The following is a 19,337-nucleotide window of genomic DNA, read 5'->3' on the forward strand; positions in this document are numbered from 1 at the left end:
TTGTGATGTAACTGATGGAGTCAATGCAGCACCACCTACAAGATTCTCTGGGTGGGATCTTGCCATTGTGTGGTTTCCAGCCCTGTGGAATTATAGTTTTTAAAATCTGCGTTTGAATTCTGTGTCTTCCAGAAGAATGGGGATAATGGCCACACTCATCGCCCCTCCTTTTCTCGTAGGGCTTTAAGCTTTTGTGGTACCCGCTGTTCTCTGAACACACTGCAGACTTTCATGCGGCTGCCTTGACCCAGAAAGCCCTTCCCCCACTTCTGCACCTGTCAAACTGCTGCCCGGGCTTTGGGGCGGGGCTGGGGGGCAGCAACCAAAAGTCAGAGTCTCTGAATCGTTATGAAATTCTCCTCCCATTATACACCCCACCCCACCTTGTCCCTTCCCCGGGCAAAGTTTGATGTGCTTCTATGCACTCTGTCTCGTGTTTCGCTGGTCTCCATCATAGTGATTATTATTATACTAATCGCCCCACCACCCACCCTCCTTCACCAGCCATCCACGCATTGATTCCATCAATCATCATTGAACTGTCTGTGGGGAGCTGAGAGGACGTGACAGAAGGAGGTCGTGCCTGTGAGCAGCTCACCACACAAGAGGACGTTTCTCCATCTACCCTGCCTGACATTCTAGGACCTCCCCAAAACCAGGGCGTTCCCACGTGAGTCTCAGGGACCACCTGTGTCACAGTCACCCTAGGGAGCTTCTTAGACACATAGATTCTTTAGGATCCTCCTAAGACCTCTGAGTCAAGGCAGGGGAGGCACTTGGGAATCTGATTTTTCCATTCTCCCAGGTGAAATTTCTATACGTCAAAGTGTGGAACCAGCACTTCAACTCTCTTCCTCTGACTAAAGGGCACGCAGGGGCAGAGTAAGGGGTGGCGGGGCCAGGCAGTGGCCCAAGCAACAGTCTAAGGGGCACAAATCATGGGTGACCAGTAAAGGATGACTACAAATATGAGGAGGTGGGAAAGGGCTGGAAGCACGACAGAGCGGGTAAACAGAGGACTCTGGAGAGAGCCAGCCCGGGTGTGAACCTTGCCTCTACTACTCACTAGCTGGCTGTGCATCCTGACCTGTAAAATGGGATTGATCATAGCAGCACTTCCTGATAGGGTTATTATGAGGATTCAGTGAGCTCATATTGGAACAGTACAGGGCACAGGTGGGCAGAACCACAAGATGGAAGAGGCTGGGAGGACTCTGAGTTTGGAGAACAGGCAGCAGACCCTTTAAGACTGAGAGAAATCAGCTTTTACTGTGTTCAGCCACTGAAGTTGGGGGTTGTTTGTTACATAGCAGGTGGTCTTCCCTGACTAATACAAGGTCATGAACAAGTGTCCTGCTAGCCAAGAAGGTTCAATCAGTTGTAGGTGCGTGCAAGGATGCTCCACAGAGGGAATGGGCAGAGAGCATCAAGGCTTTGGGTTAAGAGCTTCTATAGCTGCACTTCAAATTCTCTTTAGAGGAGTTATCTATACAGTTGGAATGAAAATTTGGACAGACGGTTGTTCACACAGACTCTAGGAGTTGGTCCTTCCCTGGAAGAAAAATGACTGTTTTTCTCAGTTAACTTCTAGCTTGATTTATTGCATGTTGTCCAACATAGGAAGAAAGAGTCCTGCTTCTCCACTAGAGCACACGTGTGTGTGTGTGTGTGTGTGTGTGTGTGTATGTGTGTGTGTGTGTGTTGGGGAGCAGAGGGAATGTGGTACTAGCCAGTGTCCTGTGAAATATCCCAAGTCACAAAATAAATAAGCGAAACTTTTCTGTCCTGATGGTAATTTAAAACATTTTAATACTAAAACAATAATATGGAGTCAAATACAAAAAGTCACATGAACTTTAAGATAGAACTGGAGCTTTCAAGAAAGAATCCCAATTACGCCAGAAGACTTCCCGTTCTCTGGAGTACGTGTTACCTTCGTCTGCCTCAGGTGCTGCTTTGGAAGGAAAGTTTGAGAAACACTGACCCAGAGACCAGTGGATCCTAACTACAGGTCCACAGACAGGTTCTGGGCTGGCCATGTGTAGGAATCACTTGGGACACTCACTCAACATTCAGATTCTTATGCCCACCCCAGAAAGCCTAATTCAGCAGGTGGGCAAGAGGCATGTGTGTGTGTGTGTGTGTGTGTGTGTGTCTATCTAAATTTTATTGAGGTACTGTTGTCATATAGTGAAATGCACACATCCCAAGTCACTAGTTTGATCAATTTTGACAAATCTGTCCTCTAGGCTCTAACCCACACTTCTACCATGCCTCTTACCACTCAGTTCTCCCCAGTAGCCATCAGAACCACGGTTCTGATGTCTATCACCATTCATTAGTTTCACCTGTCCTAGAACTTCATCTCCATCAGTGTTTCTCAATCCTGGTGCTATTTACATTGGGGTGAGATGATGCTTTGTTGTGGGGGGTGGTCCTGTGCATTGTAGGATGATGGCTAGCAGCATTCTGGCCTCTACCCGATAGCAGCCTCCACCTCTAGCCGTGACAACCAAGAATGTCTCCGGACATCGCAAATGTCCCCTGAGTTGAGAAACTCTGATATAAATGGAATCACACAGTATAGATGCTTATGTATTATGCCTTCTTTTTTTGACCATGTTTTTGCAACTTACCCTGTTGTTGAGTATATTCACAATTCCTTCCTTTACTGTTAAGGAGTCTATACCATTGTAAGAATACGCTACGATGTACCTACCTGTTCTCCTGTTGATGGGCACTTGGGCTGCTTTCTGTTTTGGGCTAGTATGACTAAAGTTACTGTCAGTATTCACGTATAAGTCTTTCTGTCAACATATATTTTCATCTTCTTTGGAAAAATACCTAGGAGTGGAATTGTTGGGTCATAGGGTAGATATATGTTTAACTTTTAAGAAACTACCGGTTGTTATTTACAATGGCTAAGACATGGAAGCAACCTAAATGTCCATCAACAGATGAATGGATAAAGAAGATGTGGTGCATTTATACAATGGGATACTACTCAGCCATAAAAAAGAATGAAGTAATGCCATTTGCAGCAACATGGATGGACCTAGAGATTATCATACTAAGTGAAGTCAGACAGAGAAAGACAAGTACCATATGATATCACATATATGTGGAATCTAAAATATGATACAAGTGAACTTTTTACAAAACAGAAACAGACTCACAGACATAGAAAACAAATTTATGGTTACCAAAGGGGAAAGGGGGTTGGGGGAAAGATAAATTAGGAGTTGGGAATTAGCAGATACAAACTACTATATATAAAATAGATAAACAACACGTTTCTACTGTATAGCACAGGGAACTATATTCAATATCTTATAATAAACCATAATAGGAAAAATATGACAAAGAATATATATATTCTTTTGTGCTAAACAATATGAAAAAGAATATAGATACTGGTCCCAATGCATAAATCAAAAACTTTACATAGACTCCAGGGTCAAATAAGTATTTCCAACATTGGCCAAGGGCTTGCCATGCCAGCCTCTGTGCTAAGAGCTTACACCCAGTTGTCTTTTCTACTCCTCAATCCAACCTCAGGAGATAGGTACTATTGTTAACACTCCCTTTTATAGATGAAGAAACCGGGGGCACAGAGAGGTTAATTAATCAGACCCAAGATCACACAGCGAGTAGCTGGCAGAGCCTGGACTCCAACCAAGCTGTCTTGTTTTAGAGCACGAACTCTGACCACAAGGCTGTATTTCAAACTCTTGTACACATGTTAGTATGCATAATTGCCAGTATCAGAGCCCAGAGTGACAGAGGCTGTCAGGTCCCTGTCCTCTGACCCAGCTCCCCTCTGAGGGGGACTTTGCTGTGCTGAGCCTCAGACCCCAGCCACAATGGCCCATGTTTGGCCTCGTCTGAAAACTCTATATTCAACTCTCTCTTACTCTGCCATCTCTTTCTTTAAAGTTCAAGTATAAAGGGCAAAGCCATCCCTTTCCATTTCCAGTTGGGACTGTTTCCCCCACCCGTAACTTCTGGTTGCTGTGATGCTATAATATGGTTGCCCCAGAGTGAAAACCCGAATTCATAAACAGCCTTTAGGTGAAAAAATTAATCATGTCACAAAAGGGGTCACCTAATCTCTAGTAAGGTTAAACATTTGTTTACAGATCATTAACTACATAATTAATTTCCTTTTTATCAACATAAGCCCCATAAAAAAAGGACAGCATCTGTCTCATTCACTTCGATGTTCCTAACACTTAGCGTAGGACCTGGCCTGTCGTAGGGCATCAATAAATACTTGTTCATTAAATGAAGGTTTGCCCCTCCCCACCCATGCCATCTGTCTTAGCCTGGATGACAGGAGAGCTGAGCCTGCCAGAGGCCTCTGGGCTTTTCTTCATCAGCAAGTGACATCCAGGGATGCAGGAGGAGGGGGGGGGGCGCGCACAGGGAGCGTTACTGAGCCGGCCACCAGCTGGTGTCCAGGGCGACTGCTGGATCTCGAGGTGTCATCTTCTGAAATGTCACTGAACTGTTTGGGAGGAATAGCGAGGAAGAGGGAGGAGCCCACAGTGGTCGAATTCCCCCCACGGAGTTTTAACTCTTGACACATCCGGGTTGCCCTTGAGTGGACCCAGAGTGCCCCTGGGTGTCTCACACCTCAGCAGCCACAAAGAAGTCCAGGGCAGGTGCAAGAGGAGTGTGGCACGGGTGTGACATAAGACACTTTGGGGCTGTGCCTATGCGAAGCTGGTCGGTGTCCACGCAGAGCTGGCCACGTGGGGAGAAGCAAGTGGCTCATGGCCCCGGAGACAGGTGAGGAGGGAGAAGCCAAGCATACGAATCAGAAGGGGCTGATGCTCCAGTGAGGGTGTCTCTCGCATCTCTGTACCTGCCATGCCAAGCACAGCTGGGCATTCCCTAATCGTTGAACACTCGCCTCCACTGGAAACCTTCCCTGATTCATCCTGCATCTCTATTTCCAGACCGTCTTTTCTGGGTTCAAAGGGCATTTAGAAAGAGAATCCCACTTTGAAATCTTGCCGCTCCTACACTGGCGGTGTAAGGCTTGAACTCAGGTCCTCCCATGGGCTTTGCCCTGCTGAGCACCTCGTTCCTCCCAGGCACTCATCCGCTCCAACCATAATCCCTTCCCAGGCTCCCTCCCTCAAGTCCCAGACCTCTTTTCTGCTTCTCGGGCTTTGAAGTTTAAGCTATTTAAGTGGAAACATAGATGCATTTGAAAGATGGGGTGGAACCAGGGTTTTGAAACGTAACAAATAAGATTGTACAAGGGAACGAGATAGGTAATCAGCTGCTGCTTTCACTACTTGGAGAGGTTCATGTAGTGGTCAGCAGACTCTGCTTCTCGCCTGGTCAAGGGCTATAAATCATTCTCCACTAAAGGCAGCCATTGCCGTACAGGATCTTACCAAGGCAGGACGAGGATAAACAGTAAAAGAGGATGTGTTTGGCTGGATGCAGAGGGTCTCAGGGAGATGTTTGAGCCTAGGTAGAGTTTCTCTACACCAAGCTCATGATCTCCTGTGATGCTCAATAAAAAATGCATTGCATCAGTTCAGGATGCTTTGGGCTACAATTCACAAAGACCCCAATCCAAACGGGCTTCAACAATAAGAACAACATTATTCATGTAACCAGAAGTACAAAGGTAGGACAGCTTTCAGGCTCAGTTGAGTCGGTGGTTTAATGACACTGTCATCAAAGACATAGCTTCCTTCTGTCTCTCTCCTCTGTGGTCCACCTTGTCGGCTCTGTTCTAAGGCCGGCTCACCTTGCTGTCGCGAGGCAGGGCCACATACCTCGTATTCAGCAGGGGAGAGAATCTCTTCTGGTGCCGTGCAAAGCAAGTCCTTTCATTCTGTCTGGGGTGGCTTCCCCAGGGCAGAAACAGTTCCCAAGATGATGCCAAGAAAGATTGGAATCAGACCAAAGAGAACCCCCCTCCCCACCCTTGCCCCGGAGCTAGGGTGGGACCCAGAAATACTGTGACCTAGAGGGAAGGTAGAGGGAGTAGGGAATGGATACTGACGGACACCCAAGAAAAGCCTAGCCCGTTACAGGCTCCTGAGGTTCTCAGGGGCACACAAAGTGAGACCCACTGTGTAGGGAGGAATTCGAACTCAGGCTCTGCAGAGACTTGAGGTGACACAGACTGGACCTCACTCAAAACTGAGCCCAGTGATTATTTCCCCATTAAAAATGCAAAGTCAGCCAAATTTGATCTAACTGCGAATTAATCAACATAGTCCTTTTGTAAAATGATTGAACTGAGACGAAACCGAGTGTAAATGTAGACCAGCCCAAGAGCCTCAGTTCCGGCCGCAGAAGTGACAGAACAGGGTGACTCTGAGAAGAGGATGTGGTCCAGTGGCCTGCGGGAAGCTGTGGGAAGCTGCCGCACAGGAGGGAGTCTTAGCAGCCCGAACCCCGTGATGCTGCAGTTGCCACTTAGAATCCAGCATCCAAAACAAATAAGGACTTATTTTTTTGAAAAACAGCTGTAAGGCAGTGGAAATGACACAAATTGGAAGTGAAAACTCTCTGGAGGCTTGGTTATAGACTGCGCATCAGTGGTATGACCTTGAACTTCCTCCATTCTCCGTTTCTTTATTGTGAAATAGTATAATTAGCATAACTCGGATGAAATGTTAGAGGCAGGCAACACTTTGTGGAGGACAAAAAGACATGGGGACATCGGCCATTGCTCTGTGTGTCTCCTCCCGGGGTCCTGCCTTCCTCCCCAGCCCTCCCTCTGCCTTCCAGACCCCCTGTCCTTCAAGGTCTAGCTCACGCCCTGGCTCCTCCCTGACCTCCAGGACTCCTCTGCCTGCCCCCTGCAGGTGTCCTCTGCTCTCTCCCACCTGTTATTTACACAGGCTGTCTGCCACCTGCTTCTGTACGGCAGTCCCAAACTGTCAAATGTACTCTTTTTTTTTTTTTTTTTTTTTTTGCGGTACGCGGGCCCCTCACTGTTGTGGCCTCTGCCGTTGCGGAGCACAGGCTCCAGACGCACAGGCTCAGCGGCCATGGCTCACGGGCCCAGCTGCTCCGCGGCATGTGGGATCTTCCCAGACCGGGGCACGAACCCGCGTCCCCTGCATCAGCAGGCGGACTCCCAACCACTGCGCCACCAGGGAAGCCCCAAATATACTCTTATTTACTCTCCTGTTTGTGATTGTCTCCCCAACTCACCTGTATCAGCAAATAAAGAACAGAGTCTCCCACCTCTCTGTAGCTTGGCTTGTGGGAGTGAAACAAGCCTTGAAATCACGTTGCCTCTTGAGCGATAACTCAGAGGTGAAATGACCTGCCAAAAGTTACTCAAGCTCAGACGGCTGGGTCAGTACTAGAAGCCAGGCCCCTGGATGCCCAGTGACACTCTCAATGTGGTGGAGGTGCAAAGGGGGGCCTGACTTTACAATTCATACAGCTCCTCCCAGGGTGCCTAGTCGAAATGTGTAATAATGACAAGCGTCTCTGAAGGGTGGGTGCTGCCTGGCAAAGGCTTGAAGGCAGAAGAAAGGTTGGGGGCCACTGGGGCAGTGGGCTTTGGGGCCAGGCTGGTCTAGGCTTGATCTTGTCACTGCCCGCACTGTCTGGTCCAGGGCAACCTTGGTCCATTGAAGTCGGAAGTGCTTTTCAAGCTCATGCGTGCCAGATGCGCTCAGCAGAGATCAGGATAGAGGTGTCCTAGCTTGGGCTGCATTATAGCCTACTGGACAGTGTTTCCAAGCGGGGAATGAAGGGTTTTATCCTCTCTAAGCCCCTTAGGGAGTTCTGAAGGATACATGAGGCAATGCAGGGGCTGCAGCCCTCAGGGTGCCCGCAGGAAGTGGGTGCTCAGGAGAGGCTGGCTCGTGCTTCTCACCCCTTTCGCACCTTCTCATGGACTCTCCGTCCATTGTCCAGTCAATGAGGATAGTTAGGAATGCTCCCGTCATCAAGTTCCAGCCTCCTTCAGGAACGGTTGGGGACTGAGTCTCAACCAGGGAAGAATGTCCAGGAGTTGTCCTGGGGCAGTGAAATGTACAGAGTGCAAACACACTAAACCTGAACTTTGAAACAGTGTAACCACCACCTCCCTCCAGGACTGCACACTCCTCCCAGCCTCTCAGTCACTCCTGCCACTGGGTAGAGCAGCCTTGACGCCTGGCCAGCCCCTCCAACAGCGGCAGAGCCGGGGGGGCAGGAGGACAGCAGGACAGCATGGAGGGCAGGCAGCTCCTTGGGGACTCTGCTGTGGGTTGTTACCCGCCTCAAGCTGAGGGCCGTTTTGTGGGCTGCCCACCCAGTGCGCCAGCAACTCAAGCTCTAGATCTGGTCGTCCACCCTCAATTTCCTGGGGACTGGACGGGTCCTCGGTATTGCTGCCTGTTAAATAACTTTGAATCCCTCAAGTAGGAGACATCTCAGTCCCCAGTGGAGGCAAAGATAGGAGATTCCACTCCTGTATGAGGCAGCCTTGCTCACCTAAGACTTGACAAGCATGTGGGTCTTTGTGTAAAGAAAAGATGGACTTTCCCCCAGGTGGACTCAGCCCTACCCCAGGGCACATAGCTGGGCAAGGGGCGCACAAATTGCATTTCAGCCCCCACTTGCTCCGCATCCAGACATCTTTGTGCAGTGCACAGAGCACACAACTGAACATGGCAGCCCTAGCCACAAGTATGTATTGTGTGCTCCCCGTGAGCCGACACTGCAGGAACAAGACAAGACATAATCCCTGTGCTTGTGGAGCTCACATACTAGTGGGAGAGACTGACCACAAACAGGTCAGGCTATGGTGAAAACAATACAGGGTGAGAGAGATGCTGTAAAGCAAAGCTGGATGTGGTGATAAGGAGGGACAGGCTTGGAGGAGGGACTTAATTTAGAGCTGGTGGAGGTGGGGGTGAGTGGTTTGCGGGGAGGAGTTGGGGGCCAGAAGCCAAACCCAGAAAGAGTTCAGCCTGTTTGAGAAGCAGGTTGCTCAGTGGCTGGAAAGGGGTTTGGGGGCAATGTCAGAAAGATGAGCAGGGCCAGGCTGGGCAAGCACTTATCGGTCACTGTAAGGAGTTTGGATGTCTTGCAAATGTCTGTGGGGCCACAGACTTTTCTGAGCCATTGGGTAGAGAAACGGAGGGGGAGGAGGAATAAGAGAGAAAAACTAGGAGGAGGGAAAACAAAGAGGCAGGTGGCACAGATGAGAGTAGTGGAGGGAAGGCCACCGTGATAGGCCTGGGGCACAGCTGTAGGGTGCATGGGGGATGGATGCAGGGGGGATGGACGAACAGGGCTGACATCGCAGCAGGCCCCGGTGTGATTCATGATGTTGGGGGTTCTGCTGCGCTTGGAGGTGACATTTTGCCTTCCCAAGTCATGGTCCTCAGAGCAGAAAGGAGCCACAGCCCTCCCTCTGCCTCCCCTGAAAGCTCAGGTCATCTACTGTCATTTCTGGGGGTGGGAACAGGCAGGAGATCCTCTCGTGGACTAATCAGAGTGATTTGTGTGTGCAGTTCAACGTCAAAAAGTCCACAGAGCCTGTTCAGCCCCGAGCCCTCCTCAAGTTCCCAGATATCTACGGCCCCAGGCCGGCTGTGACGGCCCCCGAGGTCATCAACTACACTGACTACACGCTGAAGACCACAGCGGAGCCCGCTGCACCTGCCAGCCCCCAGGCCCCGAATGACAGCCGCCTCAAGAGGCAGGTCACAGAGGAGCTGTTCGTCCTTCCTCAGAATGGTAGGGGTCTCTGCCCCTCACTCTTCCATGGGCAGTACTCAGCGAGGGGTGAAAGCATCTCTGTAGATGGTGGGCGTGGCCAGCCCCAGTGTCCGTGGCATTGGACACTGGGCAAGCAGTGGGCACAGCACCTTGGAGTTACAGCCCTTTAGCCCTTTATTCCCTGCATGTTCCCACATTGCATCTCCCCAAGGCCTCCAACTTTCCACTGGGAAATGGAGAGTCCCTTTCTAGACATGGGCACCACTATAGAGAGGGGATAAAGAGCTGCGGTCAAACTACAGGCTTCAGAGTCATGGGTTTAATCTCTCCCCTTTTATATACCCATTGTGTGACCCTGGTCACGTTGCTAATCTTTTGGGGGCCTCAATTTCCTTGTATATAAAATGGGATCATACTATCACCTGCCCAGTAGGGTTGTTGTAAAGTATAAACATAATAATGCATAGAAAGTGTTTAACTCAGAGCCTGGCCCAAGGATGTAATCAAAACATCATCATTAGTATTGTTTCTATTCTCCTTCTCATCACCATCAACAAGAATGTCACACCTTTCTGTGTACAGCGCTATGCTGGACACTGGGGCAGATATGAAGGCAGAGACAGCGCCTAACCCAAGGGAGCATGCAGACTTTCATAAGGAGACAAAAAATCCAGGCAGGAGAATGGATCGTTACATGGTTTGTGTGGTTGGAGAGGGAGATGGTGCAAACAGGAGCAGCGTAACTGGCTAAGGCATCTTCTGGCCTGGGGCGAGCACCACGCTGGTCAGTGAACAGGTGCCCCCCCACCAACCCAGCCCAGAACTACAGTGATTACGCTGGCATTTCTTCAAGAACAAATACAGGTAGTGCTGGTGGCAGGAGCGAATCCTGGTTGGCTTTTAGCCTCCAGGTTTGCCAGCTCACATTTTAAATGAAAATAAACCCATTGAGGCCTTGAGAGCTTAAGCTTGGAGGGTGGGGAACAATTTGCCTGAGGACCCTTGGGAGTGGTAATCAGAATCAAGCAGAATCACAGAAGGGCTCCTTGGGAGCCCCAGACTTCTCGAGGCTGGGATGAAGCCAGGCTTGGCCACTCTCCACCAAGGACAGCAGCAGAGTACTTCAGAGTCTGAAACTTTGAAGAATTCACAACACATCCATTTGTTTTCTCTTTCTGGTTCCTCATTCCTTTCCCCACCACAGAAGGCAACAACCAAGTTCTGATTCCACTGAAATCTAAGAGCTGTTTGGTTCAGCAAATACTGACCAGAGGCCAGGGTGTGCAGAGGGAGAGGACGCCCGATTAGACACTGTCCCCATGATGAGCGCAACTCAGTCTGCTCCCACCATCAATGATTCTCATCAGCCCCTTTTAGAGCTCAGGGTCCCGATTCTTTTTTTTTTTTAATTTTTATTGAAGTATAGTTGATTTACAATGTTGTGTTACTTCCTGCTGTACAGCACAGTGAATCAGTTATACATATACGGGGTCCTGGTTTTTGAAGGTGAAGCTGCTTCTGCATTTCCCAGGGGTGCTGGGTTTGGTTTGGTCTCGGTTTGGTTTTGATTTTGAAGGCTGAAGCAGTCTGAGACCCGAGAGCTCTGGGTGCCAGGCAAGCCCCCTCTGACACTGTCCATGTGCTGCCCTTGGAAGCCACCCGGGGCCTGGGTGGGTGTTCGTTTGGCTTTACACATTGCGCTCACATCCTGGTCAACCCATTCCTTGCTTAGACACACCGGGGAGAGTCTTCACTACTTGCAGGAACCCAATAATGAACCATTTTGGAAATTAAATACTCTTTTATATTTCTGCCCTTTAAATTAGTCCTGAAAATCAAAAAAAAAAAAATTAAATTCCAGTTTGCTACAAGTGGAGTCTCCTCAGCTGCTGGATCCTTTCATTCTCATTATGCTTGACTAATGAGAATCTTAGATGTTTGGCTCCTGTCCAAGTGAGGGGCAGAGTGAGCAATATTTGTAGTTTTCAGAACTTCTGAATTAAATTCATTCATTCAGCAAGTATTTACTGAACGTCCTCTAAAGTCAAATCCACTATCTCCAACCTTGCCCTCCAGTATCTACTCCTGCCTGACTAATTCTCTGACATTTATTTCCAGCCATGAACTCCTGGGGAGCAGGGATTGGACTCTGTGAGAGAGATGGAGCTGGAGATGGGCTGGGGAATGATTTGCTTGAAACAGGATGATCAGGACCACACAGTCTGTGACAGTTTCCCCTGCTGAAAGCTCACCAGGGGCCAGGCCCTGGGCTAAGTAGTTTTCTCACTTTATTTCATTTAATGCTCACAGGAACTCCAGGAAGAAGGAACCGCTATCATTCCCATTGTAAAGATGAGGAAACTGAGGTTCAAAGAAGTCAAGTAACTTGTCCAGGGTCACATAACTATTATGTAACAGCTCATGTCTGACGCCAAAGCCCATGTCTTGCCCACTGGGCTGTGATGGTCCCTTGAATGGTAATGCCCGGGACCACAGGTGGTCCCCTGGTGCAGCCACCATGATTTTGCACCTGGTTAGGAAGCTTTGGGTTTGGATTTGTGGCAGAGATGGAAAAGGCATGGTCTGGAGAACAGGACCCCAGCGTGGGCGGGAGTAATGGCTTTACCTTCTTAACAGGTGTGGTGGAGGATGTCTGTGTCATGGAGACTTGGAACCCAGAGAAGGCTGCCAGATGGAACCAAGCTCCCAAACTTCACTACTGTCTGGACTATGACAGGCAAAAGGCGGAACTATTTGTGACTCACCTGGAAGGTATGTTCTTAGCTGACTTTCACGGCCTTCTGTGTGCTTGTCTCCCCAGAGCATCTGTGGCTGGAGGTAGCACTGGGTACCAGATTAGCACTCTGTAACAAACAAGACCCTGACGTGTGTGATGCTCAGACACACAGGGGTTTTTCCTCTCTCTCATATACCAGTCCAAAGTGGAGATTCCTGGTTGGTGGACATCTTTCCTCCAAATAGTGATTCAGGGACTGGGCTCCTTCCACTGAGGCCTCCTTGTCATCTGTATCTAGCAGGTGGAAGGATGGGGAGAACAGGGAGAGCGCACAACTGTTCCTTAAAAGCTGTATCCTACGTAAGGTATGCATCATGCCTGCTCACTTCCCATTGGCTGGAACTTGGTCACATGACCACTGACTGCAAAGGATGTTGGGAAATGTGGCCTAGCAGGTGCCCAGTTAAAAGAAGGGAATGGGTTTTGTTGAACAGCTAGTCGTCTCTGCCATAGATGCCTTTGACATTGGACAGGGCCTGTGCTAGGCACAGAGGGTATTCTGAATGGTCACCAAAGCTTTTGTAGTCCTAGAACCAGGTAGTCTTTCCTACAGGGTCAGGATGTCCCTGGTCTCCCCACCCTGACAATTCACTTTACCATCAGCAAACAAAGCTAAGACTTTGCAAAGGAATCGGGGCTAAAAATGCACTATTCTGGGGCTCCTGGAAGCTAGAAGCTGGGGAACCAATAAATTGGAATTTTGTACTTAATTTTATTTTTTTGAGGGTGTGTTTTTCGTTTTTACTTCTTTTAAGTTTTTTTTAGTGTTTCATATACTTTCTTACATTTGGGCTGCACAGTAGTCCCATTTTACAGTTCGGAAACTGAAGTCTAGCAACGTCAGGTGACTTGTCTAAGGTCACTCCAGCTAACTGGTGCCAGGGCCAGGACTGAGCCCAGTTCCCTTGAAGCTCAGTGCAGGGCTCTTTCTATTAGGACACATGGCCTCAGTTCTTCATCTTCTCTGCCTGGGTAACGCCGGCTACCACTTCTCAAATGATCACTGAGGAACCAGTCCTAAAAGCTCCACAGGTGCAAATTTCCACACGGGGAAGCCTTAAAAACCCCAAAGTGCAGATGCAAGACAGCAGTCATGAGGTAGCGGCCAAGCAATTTATATCACAGGTAGTTGTGTGGTAAGTATTTAGTGTAGAGATCTAACGAATTATGGAATCAGCAGCAAGACGAATGAAAATCATCAGCAGTTTGTGGGCCCTGGCGCCTTGGGGAAATCTCAGAGTCATGAGGAAGATCTCCCATTTCTAAATGTCTTACTGAAAGGCGATTCCACGAAGCCAGTGTCCTCAGCCCCGGCGGGGTCTTTCAGACGCCCAAGGTCATGACGACTAAGCCGGATTCTGCAGCTCACAGCAGGGCCCTATTTCTCCCTTCCCCTGGTCCTCATAAGCCCTACATCTGGCTGCTTTCTCCCCGGCTGCAGCTGTGACCAGTGACCATGACGGAGGCTGTGACTGCTATATCCAGGGCAGCGTGGCCAACACGATGGGCTCCGTGGAGGCCCAGACGGCCCTGAAGAAGCGGCAGCTGCACACCACGTGGGAGGAAGGCCTCGTGCTCCCCCTGGCAGAGGGGGAGCTCCCCACAGCGACCCTGACACTGACCCTGAGGACCTGCGACCGCTTCTCTCGCCACAGTGTGGCCGGGGAGCTGCGCCTGGGCCTGGATGGGGTGTCGGTGCCTCTGGGGTCCGCCCAGTGGGGCGAGCTGAAGACTTCAGTTAAGGTAGGGTTGCCTCTCCCCGGGAAAGGTAAAACCTGTTAGTAGCACATGGGATGCAGGACTGGGCCGGTGCTCATGGAACAAACTTCGGAGAACTTCCCAGGCTAGGGGCGGGGGTCTGGAGAGGGAGGCGGGTTATCAAAGTGAGGTGGAGTCTTGAATAGGGTGGGGGGCTGGAGCAGACTGATAGCTCAGGACTGGGGATTCCTGGTGTCTAGTTTCGCTTCTAGCTTGCCACGCACACACCCACCCCTGGCCTCGCCATCATGGAAAACATCGCACTGTGAGTGAGTTGGCTCTGGTGCCAACAATATTATCCCCATTTACAACCATTCATACTCCCCACGCACCTAGTGTGAGCCAGGCAGTGCAGGGGAGAGGAGCGCCGGGCAGAGCCCCTCTACTCGTAGAAAGTACAGGCCTGAGGGAGAAGTTGGAACAGATGACGATGACGGTGATGATGGCTATGATGCTGATGACATCTGACATAAGGCATCTAAGAGGGGCCTAACTGAAGCGCTCAGACGGGGAGTTCTAAAAGGCCTGGTGTGCAGTGGTGCTTGTGCTGGGCTTTGAAGGACTGACCAGGGCTAGGGGGTGTTGGTTGTAGCCTGGGACGGTTCTCCCCACCCCTCTGCTGCTGCAGAAGCCATGAGTGGGAAACAAGCGTCTGCTGAGATGCCTCGCTGTTCAGAGAGAGGTTCCTTGGAGAGCAAACCATCATTCCCCACAGGCCAGGACAGTGGGGGGGGGGTGTCGAGGAATGTCAGGGCTGCAGGACAGTGTGTGGCTATTGAGGCCCCCAGGTCCAGGCCTCATCCAAGGCTCTGCCATGATGGTGTCTAGAGGGAACCTTCTGGATGACCAGTCTCTCAACCAGCTGGTCAGTGCCTTATCTGGAGACTGTATAGCCTACAAAGCCTACGATAGTTACTATCTGGTCAGCAAAAGTTTGCTGACTCCCACGCTGGAGTAATAAAAATACTAACAAAGACACTACTTTTTGAGCTTTTGCCATCTATCCGTTGCTATGCTTCGAAATTTGCCAAAGTTCTGTCCCTAATCAACCAGGCGGAAGTGACACCAGGACTATGGCATTTACAGGCAAGAGAACTGAGGCTTAGAGTAGCTCAGTGACCCGCGTGGGGTCGCCCACCTGGGACCTGGCAAGCTCGGTCCTTAGGCCAGGTCAGTCTGGTTGGAAATCCCGGGTCTTCCTCCTGCCGCTGTGGGATGTAAGTGCCCGACAATGCCCGAGACAGCAGTCAGCGGCGCCTTTCCTGATGAACCCCGAGGGAGGGGAGAGTACGCTTTCACGCCCCACCTGCTCCACTTCTTGCTAGGATATCTTCTTCGCCTTATCTTCCTCTCTTTCCCAGCCTCAGCAAATTGATAAACACTGACAGCCACGCTCAGCTGGACCCAGGCTGTTCCCGAGCACACTCTCTAATTAGTGTGTGATTTGGGACTTGTGTGGAAGCACAGCCTGGGCCCCGCGGGGAGGAGGAACCCGACACTTTGGTTTGTTCAGCTGGTAAACCAGCTTCCTCAGGAGATGGAGGGGCTCCACCCCAGGGCTTCGGAGAGTCTGGTGCTGCTTCCCAATCGTAGAAATGCAGCCTATCTGGGCAGAAATCCCAGGCACCTAACCTGTTTCCATCCTTTCCCCTAGAAGAACAAAAGAGATTCATTCATTCCACAAATACTTTGCCCGGTTCCCACCATGTGCCAGGTACAGTGCTGGGAGCTGGGGACACAGCAGTGATGAAGACAAAAGACCTGCCCTCACGGCTCATCCATCCTAATGATCGTTACACTCATCATAGCCGTCACTGTTCCGCAAATATACTCGCACATCCACTTGGACCGCTGGCCTGCTTGCCGCAAATGTGAACAATCTCAGAGGGCGGCGTGGAGTCAGAAGTCTGAGATGGGGCTCTCGGTGTATGAGAGCCCCAAGGCCAGGCTAGGGAGCCCCTTGCCCCCACTAGCTGGAGGGTGCGGGCCGATTTGAACAAAGTGGGCGGAGCCATCAGTTGCTGGAGCCCACGTGGTTTTCTTCTCTTGGTCAGAATGGGTTAAAGGAGGTGCCAGTGGTGCCCCAGTTCTCACCGGAAGACACTCAGCCAAAAGTGGCATGTGCGTCACCAGGGACCACGGAGTGACCCACTCCAAGGGCGGCTGGAATGATTCATTGAGAACCCAAGAGAAAGACGCAGGGGTGGTGGGTGCGGGAAAAAAACAGAGAAAAGATGGAGAAAGAAAGCGGGTTATTTTTGTCAGCAGGTACTTTAAACAGCAGAGCCGAGGGGGCAGATGCTGTTCAAATTCTCCAGCTGCGGCACAGCCAGCTGGGCTCATCTGGGGCGCGCAGCTCCCTACACGGAGGTGATGAGCCCTTCACGGGCTGATGGGCCCAGGCTTCTCTCACTTGGTCACCCTGTGGCCACAGCCCAGGCCAACAACTGTGGACCTCCAATAAGTGATCTTGAATCAGGAGGCTGGTGCCCATCCCGGCTCAGCTGCCACCCCTCAGTACACATGCCTGAACTCAGTTCCTTTACGGTGAAATGAGAGGTCTGTCCGCCGAGGATGCTGGAGGACCACGGGTTTAGGACTGGGGCTTTGCTATTAAACCAGACCCCCGTTCAAGGCTCAGTTTTGCTACTTACTGGCTACATGAACTCAGGCAGTGAAGGGCCCTCTCTGAGCATCAGGGTCTTATGCTTAAAATGGGAACGAGGTCAGTATCCCTCTTACTCTTGTTGTCAAGGTTAAATGGGATGTCTCACCCTTCCTTCTCACAAATATGTATTGTGTGTCAGCTGTGTGCTAGGTGCTGGGGATGGCTTTGTGGAGACGAAGGCTTGGGGAATAGATACTGTAATTGCACCCAGCACAGAGTGTGTCATGTTAGCTGCTACCCTTAATACCATTACCAAATTCCTGGCATCTCCCAGAATCATTCCATCACATAACTAGCCACTTAGGGCTAGTTGAATCATTCCGGTCCTATTGAAGACATGTTTCCTGGATGAAAGGTGTGACCCCGGCAGAGGGCTGGCCAGCTACTCCATCCAGCTTCACTCCCTAAGCACAGACTGGCTCCCATTCACCCAGAAACAATGTTCCCACTTAATCAACTCAAGAAGTAGTCATTGTCCTTTCTTGATAACTAATGGTAATCGTCAAAGCAAGGGGACAGATGCTGTCGTGTGTGCCAGGCACTGTTCTAAGCCGTTAAATAATTACTCATTTAATTTTCACAACCCCATTGGGTGGAGATATTATTGTTCCCATTTTACAGATGAGGAAATGGAAGTTTTGGAAAGAGAAATAACTTGCCTAAGGTCACACAGCTAGTAAATGGTAAGATTGGAACTGAGACCAGACAAACAATTCTAGCGTCTATACTCTTAGCACTCCCCTTGGGCTGTGACCTGCCTCCTGTGGTGTCTCCTTCACTCGTTTTCGTCCCTCAATGGATTTGTTGAAATTCCAAGCAAACTCTTGTAGGAATTTCAGTGGAGACACCCTGTAAAGCTGCCGGTGGCGGATGGACATGCTGGACGCTTCCCCGGAGGCATCAGCACCTCCTGCAAATCAGTTACTGCCAGTGTCTCTGGTGTGGTACCTCCCCTCACAGGCCCGGCCTTTTGTTGACACGGTTGGCCACGCTGTTGACCAAGCCAGGCCCTGTTCAGCATTAGTACATCGCATTATTGACTCGCTCAGCCCTGCAGGGCCTGGAAGGGATTATTTTTTCAAGCAGAGTAATGTCTTACAGCAGCCCGCTGCCCCAGGGACCTGATCAGTCAATGCAGTGGTTCTCAAACTCTGTTCCCTAGAACCCTAGGGCTCTATACAGACGCCCCAGGAGCCGGGGGCGGGGGTGATGGAGGTGAGAGGGGGTCCAGGCCCTCTGGCCCTGCCACATCCTGAATGGCATCTCTTTGATCTGTTTTATACATTGGATTTGAATATACACTATTTGGAAAATCACGTTTTGTGGCAAATGAAAAAAACTTGTATTGAAACACATGCTACACAGAACTTTGTACCTTCCTCCCTTCTGCGAGGGTGGAGAAAGTAGTGCTGATGGGTAAATTCTTTCCAGGATGCCCGTTGGATACAAGGCTAGTGTGATCCCAGCCTCAGCGATGGTGAGGGAGTCAGAAGGCATCCCTAAATGAGACTCACCTCCTGCATCCCCTCTTCTGTTTCAGGAGCCGTCTGCAGGAACGGGAGAGGTCCTTCTCTCCATCAGCTACCTCCCGGCTGCCAACCGCCTCCTGTTGGTGCTGATTAAGGCCAAGAACCTCCATGCTAATCAGTCCAAGGAGCTCCTGGGGAAGGGTGAGTGAGGTGTGAGAGGGGAGCTAGGGCCCCTCCCACTGCGAGGGGGGGTGGCACCTGGGAGGCAGTGGGCACAGGTGAGCAGGGATGTGGAACATGAGTGCGTTTGTGGAGTCAGCCTCAGCTGTGTCCTCCACCCCAAACATACAAACCAATTTGGAAGGACACACTCACTTCTCTAAAGTCACATGCATTCACTCCTGGGCCAATCCCACCCACTGGGGCCCAGGAATGAGCTACCTGGGGCTCCCTATGTTGCAGACCCATCACGAGAAGAATCAGCCTTACCCATGGGTCACAGGAAGCCAAGAATCAGACTGCAACCAGGGAGTGGAGTGTCTGGGCTGTAGGGAAAACTTAGGCCAGCCCTCATCAACCGGACCTGGCTGGACCCACCTTCCAGGCCGGTGTCGGGAAGCCAGGGTTCTCCCTCCCCAGTTTCAGCTAGCCACCACTCTACTCCCCACACCCACCCTAGGCTCCCCTCTCTCCCCAGCCTTTGCCAGCCTGCCAGCCCCACACCAGCTGAGTGTGGGTGACAGCAGACGGCGTGTGGGTGCACAGGCTAAGGTGGCGTCTGTGCATATACCCAAATAAACATCTCTTCAGCACTCTGGAAGCCTTGGCTTCTCCTTCTGGATACCCCAGCACAGGCCCCAAGTCTTAAGGACCAAACAGCCTCTCTTGTCAGAGCAGAAAAGCAACATTGGTCAGCCCTAGGATACCTGGACTCGGAGCCAAG

The 19,337-nt window shown here is 50.6% G+C and overlaps 1 protein-coding gene across 1 annotated transcript in view; it reads left to right on the forward strand.

The window, feature by feature from the left end:
- The window catches only part of SYT13 (synaptotagmin 13), a 42,171-nt gene that overhangs the window by 17,982 nt on the left and 4,852 nt on the right, over positions 1-19,337 (forward strand). Inside the window, exons 2-5 of the mRNA XM_004264422.3 lie at positions 9,495-9,720; positions 12,340-12,474; positions 13,941-14,242; positions 18,466-18,595. Of these exons, the coding sequence (XP_004264470.1) occupies positions 9,495-9,720; positions 12,340-12,474; positions 13,941-14,242; positions 18,466-18,595 (793 nt within the window). The remainder of the gene's footprint in view (positions 1-9,494; positions 9,721-12,339; positions 12,475-13,940; positions 14,243-18,465; positions 18,596-19,337) is intronic.

Source organism: Orcinus orca, chromosome 8 (genome assembly GCF_937001465.1).
Source record: "Orcinus orca chromosome 8, mOrcOrc1.1, whole genome shotgun sequence".
Classification (NCBI taxonomy): domain Eukaryota; kingdom Metazoa; phylum Chordata; class Mammalia; order Artiodactyla; family Delphinidae; genus Orcinus; species Orcinus orca.